At 39.7% G+C, this 12500-nt stretch overlaps 1 protein-coding gene across 2 annotated transcripts in view; it reads right to left on the bottom strand.

The window, feature by feature from the left end:
• Positions 1 to 12500, bottom strand: part of mars1 (methionyl-tRNA synthetase 1) — a 50049-nt gene that overhangs the window by 6775 nt on the left and 30774 nt on the right. For both annotated transcript variants that reach the window (XM_067458712.1, XM_067458713.1), the window contains exons 15-19: positions 8125 to 8338; positions 6080 to 6211; positions 4947 to 5055; positions 3179 to 3370; positions 2801 to 2872 (exon numbers count right to left, since the gene is read on the bottom strand). In XM_067458712.1, coding sequence (XP_067314813.1) covers positions 2801 to 2872; positions 3179 to 3370; positions 4947 to 5055; positions 6080 to 6211; positions 8125 to 8338 — 719 coding nt within the window. The remainder of the gene's footprint in view (positions 1 to 2800; positions 2873 to 3178; positions 3371 to 4946; positions 5056 to 6079; positions 6212 to 8124; positions 8339 to 12500) is intronic.

Below are 12500 nucleotides of genomic sequence, written 5' to 3'. Positions count from 1 at the left end.
GCAGAGCAGAAAATGAACTATGGGTAATGCATTGATTTTATTGTATTCTAAAGATAATAAACTGAACCGATTTGTTTGTTGCATATTTATTGGAGCGGTTAAATAATGCAGTTCCCAGAATAATTCTCAGAAAGTTATTCTCAGATCACACTCACAAAGAGCAATTTCTAGCTGATATAAATTACATTAGTTATAAATAACTGTTTAATAATTATATTAGAAATTTAGTAATTTAAAAATATAGAGGGATGGATGGACGGATAGATAGATAAACAGATGATGGATGGACGGATAGATAGATAAACAGATGATGGATGGACGGATAGATAGATAAACAGATGATGGATGGACGGATAGATAGATAAACAGATGATGGATGGACGGATAGATAGATAAACAGATGATGGATGGATGGATGGACGGATAGATAGATAAACAGATGATGGATGGATGGATAGATAGATAAACAGATGATGGATGGACGGATAGATAGATAAACAGATGATGGATGGATGGATGGATGGATGGATAAACAGATGATGGATGGATGGATGGATGGATAGATGGCTGGAGAGATAAATAGATGGATGGATGGATGGATGGATAGATAGATAGATGGATGGATGGATGGATGGATGGATGGATGGATGGATGGATGGATGGATGGATGGATGGATGGATGGATGGATGGATGGATGGATGGATGGATGGATAGATAGATAGATAGATAGATGGCTGGAGAGATAAATAGATGGATGGATAGATAGATAGATAGATGGCTGGAGAGATAAATAGATGGATGGATAGATAGATAGATAGATAGATAGATAGATAGATAGATAGATAGATAGATAGATAGATAGATAGATAGATAGATAGATAGATAGATAGATAGATAGATAGATAGATGGATGGATGGATGGATGGATGGATGGATGGATGGATGGATGGATGGATGGATGGATGGATGGATGGATGGATGGATAGATAGATAGATAGATAGATGGCTGGAGAGATAAATAGATGGATGGATAGATAGATAGATAGATAGATAGATAGATAGATAGATAGATAGATAGATAGATAGATAGATAGATAGATGGCTGGAGAGATAAATAGATGGATGGATAGATAGATAGATAGATAGATAGATAGATAGATAGATAGATAGATAGATGGCTGGAGAGATAAATAGATGGATGGATGGATGGATGGATGGATGGATAGATAGATAGATAGATAGATAGATAGATAGATAGATAGATAGATAGATAGATAGATAGATAGATAGATAGATAGATAGATAGATAGATAGATAGATAGATAGATAGATAGATAGATAGATAGATAGATGGCTGGAGAGATAAATAGATGGATGGATGGATGGATGGATAGATAGATAGATAGATAGATAGATAGATAGATAGATAGATAGATAGATAGATAGATAGATAGATGGCTGGAGAGATAAATAGATGGATGGATAGATAGATAGATAGATAGATAGATAGATAGATAGATAGATAGATAGATAGATAGATAGATAGATAGATAGATAGATAGATAGATAGATAGATAGATAGATAGATAGATGGCTGGAGAGATAAATAGATGGATAGATAGATAGATAGATAGATAGATAGATAGATAGATAGATAGATAGATAGATAGATAGATAGATAGATAGATAGATAGATGGCTGGAGAGATAAATAGATGGATGGATAGATAGATAGATAGATAGATAGATAGATAGATAGATAGATAGATAGATAGATAGATAGATAGATAGATAGATAGATAGATAGATAGATAGATAGATGGCTGGAGAGATAAATAGATGGATGGATAGATAGATAGATAGATAGATAGATAGATAGATAGATAGATAGATAGATAGATAGATAGATAGATAGATAGATAGATAGATAGATAGATAGATAGATAGATAGATAGATAGATAGATGGCTGGAGAGATAAATAGATGGATGGATGGATGGATGGATGGATAGATAGATAGATAGATAGATAGATAGATAGATAGATAGATAGATAGATAGATAGATAGATAGATAGATAGATAGATGGCTGGAGAGATAAATAGATGGATGGATGGATAGATAGATAGATAGATAGATAGATAGATAGATAGATAGATAGATAGATAGATAGATAGATAGATAGATAGATAGATAGATAGATAGATAGATAGATGGGTGGATGGATGGAGCGATGGGTAAATGATGATAGAGATAGATGGATGGATGGATGGATAGATAACAACTGAGATATAATGAAATATTAAGCAATTATTTAAAATAATTTTTTTTTTAAATATTATTTTATATAATTTTTATCATTATAAATATATATATATATAAATTTGTTTTAAAATTTCAATACATTTTTTATGAATTTTCTGGATCATACTCACAAATAACAATTTCTAGCTGAAAAATTATATATATATTTTTTATAAATAATCAATAATATAAATAAATAAATACATTTAAAAGATGGATGATGGGTGGATAAAAAGATAAACAGATAAAATAGACAGAGTGGGATGAGAACAACTGAAATGTTTGTATGTTGCAAAACTTAAATATATAATATTATTTTATCTAATTATTTTAATACACATACATATATTTATATTATTATGATGACTATATATAAATACATTTTCTTTCGTCTAAATGACTGGATGAATTTTCTGGATTTTGTTAATGTCCATAAACACGCCTGTCCCGGTTCTGCCGGAGATCCTGATTAATAACGGATGAGTGTCTCTGACGAACCTGCTGTCCTCCGAATCTTTTCCTCAGAGCCTCAATCTGATCGTTCTCCAACTTCTGGAACAAAGGACTGACCTGAGGAGAGGACAAAAAAGGGAAATATTAAGATCTGTATTAGTAATAACGCTGTGCTCTTTCTCCTCAAACAGAAGGAGGTCCGCAGGGAGAGAGACCTCATGTGTGAACACTAGGAGTGTGTGTGTGTGTGTGTGTGTGTGTGTGTGTGCGAGAGAGAGTATGTGTGTGTGTGTGAGAGTGTGAGAGAGAGTGTGTGTGTGTGTGTGTGTTCGTATATGTGAGTTTGTGTGTGTGTGAGAGAGAGTGTGTGTGGGTGTGTGAGTGTGTGTGTGTGTGTTCTCTCGAGTGTGTGAGGGGGGTTACCGTGCCGATGCGGTGCCCGGCGGGCAGCGAGCAGACGAACCGCCCCATGCCCTGCAGCATGGAGCTGGCACAGGTGGGCGGAGCCTGGAGCTGGGCACGGATGGTGTGGCTCACGCTGGGCATGAACGGCTCCAGCACGGCTGACAGGAGACACGCCACATTCACTGACACACCCGTCACGGTCCCGGCGCGCTGCCTGCAAACACACGCAAACGTCACGCCTTCATCACGCAAACGTCACGCCTTCATCACGCAAACAACATGCCTTCATCACGCAAACAACACGCCTTCATCACGCAAACGTCACGCCTTTATCATGCAAACATGCCTTCATCACGCAAACAGCATGCCTTCATCACGCAAACAACACGCCTTCATCATGCAAACATGCCTTCATCACGCAAACAACATGCCTTCATCACGCAAACAACATGCCTTCATCACGCAAACATGCCTTCATCACGCAAACAATATGCCTTCATCACACAAACAACACGCCTTCATCACGCCTTCATCATGCAAACAACATGCCTTCATCACGCAAACATGCCTTCATTACGCAAACAATATGCCTTCATCACGCAAACAACACGCCTTCATCACGAAAACGTCACGCCTTCATCACGCAAACGACACACCTTCATCACGCAAACAACACGCCTTCATCACGCAAACAACACACCTTCATCACGCAAACAACACGCCTTCATCACGCAAACAACATGCCTTCATCACGCAAACAACAAGCCTTCATCACGCAAACAACAAGCCTTCATCACGCAAACAACACGCCTTCATCATGCAAACAACACGCCTTCATCATGCAAACAACACGCCTTCATCACGCAAACAACACGCCTTCATCACACAAACGTCACGCCTTCATCACACAAACGTCACGCCTTCATCATGCAAACAACATGCCTTCATCACGCAAACAACATGCCTTCATCACGCAAACAATATGCCTTCATCACGCAAACAACACGCCTTCTTCACACAAACAACACGCCTTCATCACGCAAAAAACACGCCTTCATCATGCAAACAACACGCCTTCATCAAGCAAACGGCACACCATCACGCAAACAACACGCCTTCATCACACAAACAACCCGCTTTCATCACACAAGCAACACGCCTTCATCACGCAAACAACACGCCTTCATGGCGCAAGCAACACGCCTTCATCACGCAAACAACACGCCTTCATGGCGCAAACAACACACAAACAACACGCCTTAATCACGCAAACAACACGCCTTCATCATGCAAACAACACGCCTTCATCACGCAAACGGCACACCATCACGCAAACAACACGCCTTCATCACACAAACAACACGCCTTCATCACACAAACAACACGCCTTTATCATAAACACCTAATTTAAAGTACCCAATAAATGATGATTTTATGATTTTAAATATTATTGTGGGTTTCAATAGATAATTTAAGGATCTTAGTAAACATCTAAGATTTGAATATTTAAATGCTTGTCAAATGTGTTTTCTGGATGTGGGACAGCAGTTTGCACCAGTTCTGTAGAATGGTCCATAGACACACAAACAAACTCTCTCACACATACACACACAATATATATATATATGGCCAGGAAATCCCAATTCCCATATTCTGCAGGAGAACCCTGATTAATAACAGATGAATATCTTTGACGAACCCCCCCAAAAAAAGTAAGAAATCATTTGTCCTTTATCTTTTATTCACGGTTAGTGCATTTGTGTGGCAGCAGCCGTGGTCATGTGACTTGCCTGTCGCCGTCGCCCCCTTTGATCTTCTTCCAGGGCTCATTAACCTGGATGTACTGATTACCATAACGAGAGATGTTCAGGATGCACTTCAGAGCGTCACGGATCCTGAACAAACACATGATGAGAGTTTAATGCACTTACATCTGTACACACACACACACACAATATTATAAGACAAACGCATGCATGCAGAAGATTAATGTGAGAAATAAATGCTTCTTCATCCGATAATTTCATGATCCCACGGCTTTTGTTTCACAGTTAATTTCCAAGACACTTCTAGTTGTTTTTGATAATTGCATAAGGACTTTTAGCAATCATTTTATACAAATTACCTGATATTTTGCTGGTAAGCCTGATTTATAGAGGAATTACTAGCCCCTGAAATATTATAGTGCCGAGCAAAACCAGACAAATTCAATAGAAGGCTAGAAGAGCTGCACGATTCTGGATAAACTGAGTATAACAATACTTTATTAAATAGAGATTACAATTCTCACATGATTCTGTCAAAACATCACTTGTTTCATTACTGGATGAATCAGTGTTTTTTAAATGAATCTCTTGAGTGAATGATTCAATGACTCACTCATAAAGACTTGTTTCATTACTGGACGAATCAGTGTTTTTGAACAAATGTCGTAGGAATGATTCAATGACTTACTCATAAAGACTTCACTTGTTTCATTACTGGACGAATCAGTGTTTTTGAACAAATCTCAAAGGAATGATTCAATGACTCATTCATAAAGACTTCACTTGTTTAATTACTGGATGAATCTCTTGAATGAATGATTCAATGACTCATTCAAAGACTTCACTTATTTCATTACTGGATGAATCTTTTGAATGAATGATTCAGTGACTCACTCATAAAGACCTTACTTGTTTCATTACTGGATGAATCAGTGTTTTTGAACAAATCTCTTGAATGAATGATTCAATGACAAATAGTCACTTGGCGGCACCTACTGGTGTAACAATGTCATAGATACTTTTTTAATTTGAAGCAAAAGATGATTTACTGTATTTTGAAAACTAACGTAGACATCTCGTGTTTATATCCAAACTATAAACTATTATCGCAGTACTTCTTTGGTAATCTGAGGCATTGTGGGTAACTCCTGACCTGACTTTATCCAGCAGCTGGATGTACTGCTTGAGCTCCCAGCACACCTGAGCGATGAGCCGCTTGTCCTCCTCATTCAGGAGCATCTCAGGAACGCAGCCGTCGAAGAACTTACTCACAAACATCCCTGCCCTGTGGAAACATTATTAGTAAATGCTAGATTAACATGAACTGAGATTAATAAACGCTTCAGAAGTATTGTTTATTACTAGCTCATTAAGTGGATAACTGCAAAACTACTTGGACTCTAGTGTTTGGATGCTGATAGTTTGATTTATTTAGTATTGCATGCCAGACTTTTGAACATGATAAAAACAACATTTCTAAACCCTGAGAAAGTGTGTTGTGTGTGTCTGTGACTGTGTTTATGTGTGTATGAGTGTGTGTGTGTGTGTGTGTGTGTGTATCTTTGAGTGTCTTGAGTGTGATAGAGTGATTGAGTGAGTGAGCATGTGTGTGTGTGTGTGTGTCTGTGAGTGTGATAGAGTGATTGAGTGTGTGTGTGTGTCTGTGAGTGTGTGATAGAGTGTTTGAGTGAGAGCGAGTGAGTGTGTGAGTGTGTGTGTGAGTGAGAGTGAGTGAGTGAGTGAGTGAGAGCGAGTGTTTGAGTGAGTGCGAGTGAGTGTGTGTGTGTGTGTGTGTGTGTGTGTGAGAGTGAGTGAGAGCGAGTGAGTGTGTGATAGAGTGTTTGAGTGAGTGCGAGTGAGTGTGTGTGTGAGTGAGAGTGAGTGAGTGAGTGAGTGAGAGCGAGTGTGTGAGTGAGTGTTTGAGTGAGTGCGAGTGAGTGTGTGTGTGAGTGAGAGTGTGTGAGTGAGAGCGAGTGTGTGAGTGAGTGTTTGAGTGAGTGCGAGTGAGTGTGTGTGTGACTGAGAGCGAGTGTGTGAGTGAGTGTTTGAGTGAGTGCGAGTGTGTGTGTGTGTGTGTGTGTGTGAGAGCGAGTGTGTGAGTGAGTGTTTGAGTGAGTGCGAGTGTGTGTGTGTGTGTGTGTGTGTGTGTGTGTGAGAGTGAGAGTGAGTGAGAGCGAGTGAGTGTGTGATAGAGTGTTTGAGTGAGTGCGAGTGAGTGTGTGTGTGAGTGAGAGTGAGTGAGTGAGTGAGTGAGAGCGAGTGTGTGAGTGAGTGTTTGAGTGAGTGCGAGTGAGTGTGTGTGTGAGTGAGAGTGTGTGAGTGAGAGCGAGTGTGTGAGTGAGTGTTTGAGTGAGTGCGAGTGAGTGTGTGTGTGACTGAGAGCGAGTGTGTGAGTGAGTGTTTGAGTGAGTGCGAGTGAGTGTGTGAGTGAGAGTGTGTGAGTGAGAGCGAGTGAGTGTGTGATAGAGTGTTTGAGTGAGTGCGAGTGAGTGTGTGTGTGTGGGAGAGTGAGAGTGAGTGAGTGAGTGAGTGAGAGCGAGTGAGTGTGTGATAGAGTGTTTGAGTGAGTGTGTGTGTGAGTGAGAGTGAGTGAGTGTTTGAGTGAGTGTGTGTGTGAGAGTGAGTGTGTGAGTGAGAGCGAGTAAGTGAGTGTGTGTGCGTGTGCGTGAGAGAGTGTGTGCAAGTGAGTGTGTGTGAGAGAGTGTGTGTGTGTGTGAGGGAGTGAGTGAATGTGAGTGAGAGTGTGTGCATATGTGTGTGTGAGTGTGAGAGAGTGAGTGAGAGATTGTTAGCGTGTGCGAGTGAGTGTGTGAGTGCGAGTGAGTGAGTGTTTGTGAGCAAATGAGTGTGTGTGAGAGAGTGAGAATGCGAGTGAGTGATTGTGTGAGAGTAAGTTAGTGAGTGAATGTGTGTGTGAGAGTGCGTATGTGTGTGGGTGAGTGAATCTGTGTGTGAGTGAGAGAGTGTGTGTGAGAGTGAGAGTGCGAGTGAGTGAGTGAGTGTGGGAGTACGAGTGAGCGAGTGAGTGAATGTGTGTGTGAATGTGAGTGAGTGTGCGCGAGTACGGGTGAACGAGTGAGTGAATGTGTGTGTGAGTGCGAGTACGAGTGAGTGTGTATGTGTGAGAGTGAGTGAGTGAGTGAGTGAGCGTGTGTGTGTGTGTGTGTGTGTGTGTGTGCTCAATCCACCAGCTCAAACCTGTTAATGAAGTTGCCCAGGTTGTTGAGGAGCTCCGAGTTGTTCTTGAGAGCCATGTCGGCCCATGAGAAGGCCGAGTCCTGAGCCTCCGGCCGCAGGAACAGCAGGTAGAAGCGCCAGACGTCCGACGGGATGCCCGTGTCTTTGGCCATATCGCCAAACACTCCCACACCACGACTCTTGGAGAACTTGGTGTCCTCATAATTCAGGTATTCTGGGACAAATAGAAACATCCATGAATGATATCAGCCAATCACAAGCCACAAAATCAATCTGCATCATAAGTACGGTCAGATTCTCGGTTTCCACAAAAATATGAACACTTATAAACGTTTGCCGAGCATCATTTTTGAAGGAGCGCGTGACATTGACGATTCAGAAAATTCAGCTTTGATCACAGGAATACGTTACACTTCAGGGCTCCACATTAACGCTTGTCCGGGACAAGTGGATTTTTTGAAGGGACAAGTGAAAGAGAATTTTACTTGCCCGACGGACAAGAACCTGAAAACAAAAAATAACTAGCAAATCACCAAAATGCACTAATGATTGTGCATTAATTTAGTGTAAGTGGCGATCGATAGTGGATAATAATATATGATGAACTGACGATAATAAGGTGGCGCTGTTGACGCTCGAGCAGCCTCTCGAGGAGAAATCACAACTCTAGAGCGTTTAAGCCGTTTCCTGAATACCATCACGACTGAAAGTGACACTGCTTTCATATGACAGTTTCATAAACAATAAATTAACATTCACTTACATTTACATTCACTTAAAGTCACTTACATTTTTAGATGCAATATTGAGTGCTTTTGTTTGATTTCAGCTGCGAAAATCGTTCACAGCAGAACCTTAACACGTCTCACAGCAACAGGTGTGTTACTGAACGATTCAGTGTTTGAATGAATCGTTTGAATGAACGACTCAATGACTCACTCATTAAGACGGCCACCTACTGGAGGTTTAGTTTCATGTTTAAACATACTTTCCAACATTTCTTTTGTGTCTATTCAAAACTACAAATCTCAAAACATTATTTAATGCAGTTGTCATTTTTCAGTGTAAATTATTTAGTTTTATTGTTAACAGCTCTTATAGCGTCTTAATTTAATTTAATGTATTGATCAAATTTAACAATATAAAATTAAACCTGACACATAGCCTATATTTAATAAGATTAGGGGGAAATGCCCTTTATAAAAGGTACAAATATCACAAATTTGAAATGATTTAATAAAAAAACTTAAAATAAAAATTCACAAATATGCAGATTTAAATATGTCAAAGCTAATTGAACACTGGTGAGAATATTGCTTTAGAATAAACTATAGCTACAACACACACACGCAAAATTAAAAAAATATTGCTCTTTTTTCCGGACAAGCACATTTTTTACTCGGACAAGTGAATGAATAATTTACTTGTCCGAAGGACACATGAACATGCTTAATGTCAAGCCCTGCACTTTAACCATTTTCTATGTGAATAAATAATATTCTCTGTTTCCACAAAAATATTTTGTTACGTCCCCACCTCAGTCCAAGGGTTTAAGGAGGGAGTAACAAAAGAAAAATTTAAATGATAAAATTAATTAAATAAATAAACGTTGAGGAATCTCTACTATCCCAGCTCTGTTCACTCTTATTACACTTTCTGTTTCTGGTAAAAAGGTTCCCTATGCTTCACCACCACTCAAACAAAAGATCAGAATGAGAATATAGTTAACCAGTGTTTTATTAAAGGGGTTCACATAAATCCAACGTTAACTTAAAGAACAGAAAACATATATAACAGACTAGTGTTGCACGATACACCGGTACTAGTAAAGTATTGCGATACCCTGCTATTACAAACGGCACGATCTGGACTTTTATTAGTACCGGTACTTTAAGGAGGACAGCGCTAACATGAGCTGTATTTCTTAATTTGTGTGGATGTGTGACAGCAGGTGTCAGGACGTGTGTGTGTGTGAGCTCTGCATCCACCGTTCACTAAACATTGGAAGTAGAAGAGTTAAATATATACGCCTAGAGCATGATAAAGAAAGCAACAGAAATATGCGCGCATGAGAAGAAAAAGCACGGCGCGGGACGTGCTCAAACCGGACTCTGACCTGATGCCCTCACACACACACACACACCTTTCAGACAACAAACATGCGATCGCCATTCAGTTCTTTGTTGTTTGGGTTGGATGGTCAAAATATGTAAAAGTGCACGGTCTGGCGAGTATTCAGGTAAGCACAGTTGGGATGTCTGAAAAACCACCACGCTTGGCTAAATAACTAAAATATATTTATTAAGAATCAGTTTATTGTTAAATGAGGGGGAAGGAAGATGGCGTCGTAGGGCTAACACGTCTTTGGACGAGCTCCTGTGACATCTGTTAAGTAATTCGATCAATTCATATTTTCACTCAGTGAAATCATTCTTCTCGGTCAGATGGTGCCATGTCTTTAGATCATTATTTCTCAAAAGGATCAGACAGAATGCCTAAAGCCAAAAAGATTACGTCGAAAAGTCCTAATATCGGCGGTGACGAACAGGTAGAGGAGAGTCCTAACTCCAACTTTGCTCAAGTTTATAGTTAAATTATAGAGTGAAGACTATGTAAGTAGTTTTATATTAGATTATTATTTTCTTTCTTGACTTGCTACTGTTAAATAGACCTAAAGTAGCTGAAAATATAAAGCACGTTTTTGTTATATTGTTTGTAATTTGCATTTATTTTGCTTATTTTTAAAAACAAAGATACAATTAAAAATCTATATTATAATTATAAAATTACACATATTACCTTCCTCGTATCCTTCAGATGTACACGGTTAGTGAATGATAAGATGATTGATTAATGTGATCTGAAGAGGATGTTCACACTGGCCGTTATTATAGCAGTAAGAGGAGGAATGGGCAAAAACCAGCGCAGGAACATGATGGAGAAGGGAGTTTTTTGTAAAAAAATAAAACAATGAATAATAAGTTCTGTAAAAACCTTCTGTAAAAAGGTCTGGAAAAATGACCTTGGATAATACTAATCCCGTTCGAATAGACCTGCTGTAAAAATGTGAGGTAAAATTCCGTCATTTCCTGTTTAAACGTTTAAAAATGCACATTTTGCGACCTTGGAGGCGCTTGAAGCATTCGGTTGCGTTGTAGGTGGTGGGACAAATCTGTGGCAAATGTCCGGTATTTTCCACATATCATTTAAAGCAAAAAGAAGATCAAAAGCACTTATTAGAGGCACAACACTTATTTTAGCTCTAGGAAAGTGTCTATTACCAACACAATCCAATCAGAATCGCTAGACTGGACCTAACGGTTTATTAAAACACACATTATATTGGAGACGGAGTTCAGACTGGCGCTCAGGTTGTGTGTTTGCTCACGTTATAACGGTAACGTCATACGCACATGACGTCAAGGAGGTGCGTAAAGCGAGTTACTCCTCCCACTTCTGCTGGTTTTACCGAGATGTCTTATCCCGTGCGAATTGGCCATTAATATTACAGACGTCCTGAGGTAAAATGACTTTACCCCCATGTCCCCATGTTAATCTAATCCAGTCCGAATAGGGCTAATGCCAGTAAAGATTACCGAGACTTTTACCTTCTGTAAAAAGGTCCGGAAAAATTACCTTAGCTTTAAGCCCTATTCGGACGGGATTAGATTAACATGGGGACATGGGGGTAAAGTCATTTTACCTCAGGACGTCTGTAATATTAATGGTCAATTCGCACGGGATTAAAGGGTTACTTCAGCGATTAGCATATGGCTTTGTATCAGTAGAAACCCTGGAGTATATTCAAATGATCGTGCTCCCCCCTCTTATATCCCCCTGAGACGAGAGATTTATGCATTTTATTTCTGGAAAAATTCCTCTCGTGATGCAAATTGACGATATTTGCGTCACGAGAGGAATGATTGCCCAGAGGCTAAAGACTCCAGCCAGCAGAGGGAGCCATTTCCGCATGTTTTGAACTCGTGCATGGGGAATGGAGATCACACTCACAGCACAGCTCACCTACAGGCATTAATTTAAACGGATGCTAAGCAATGTAAGTGTTTTAACTTCTCAAATTAATTTCCATGAAAGTTAAGCTTCCAAAGGCATGAACTGAAAAGTCTTGGTAATCTTTACTGGCATTAGCCCTATTCGGACTGGATTAGTTTGACATGGGGACATGGGGGTAAAGTCATTTTACCTCAGGACGTCTGTAATATCAATGGCCAATTCGCACGGGATAAGACATCTCAGTAAAACTAGCAGAAGTGGGAGGAGTAACTCGCTTTATGCACCACGGTAACCTCCGTAACTCGCTTTACGCACCTCCTTGACGTCATGTGCGTATGACGTTACCGTTATAACGTGAGCAA

This window comes from Pseudorasbora parva, chromosome 12 (assembly GCF_024679245.1).
Source record: "Pseudorasbora parva isolate DD20220531a chromosome 12, ASM2467924v1, whole genome shotgun sequence".
Taxonomy (NCBI): Eukaryota; Metazoa; Chordata; class Actinopteri; order Cypriniformes; family Gobionidae; genus Pseudorasbora; species Pseudorasbora parva.
Note: the sequence above shows the minus strand (reverse complement) of the source record. Positions and strands in the feature narration are given on the sequence as shown.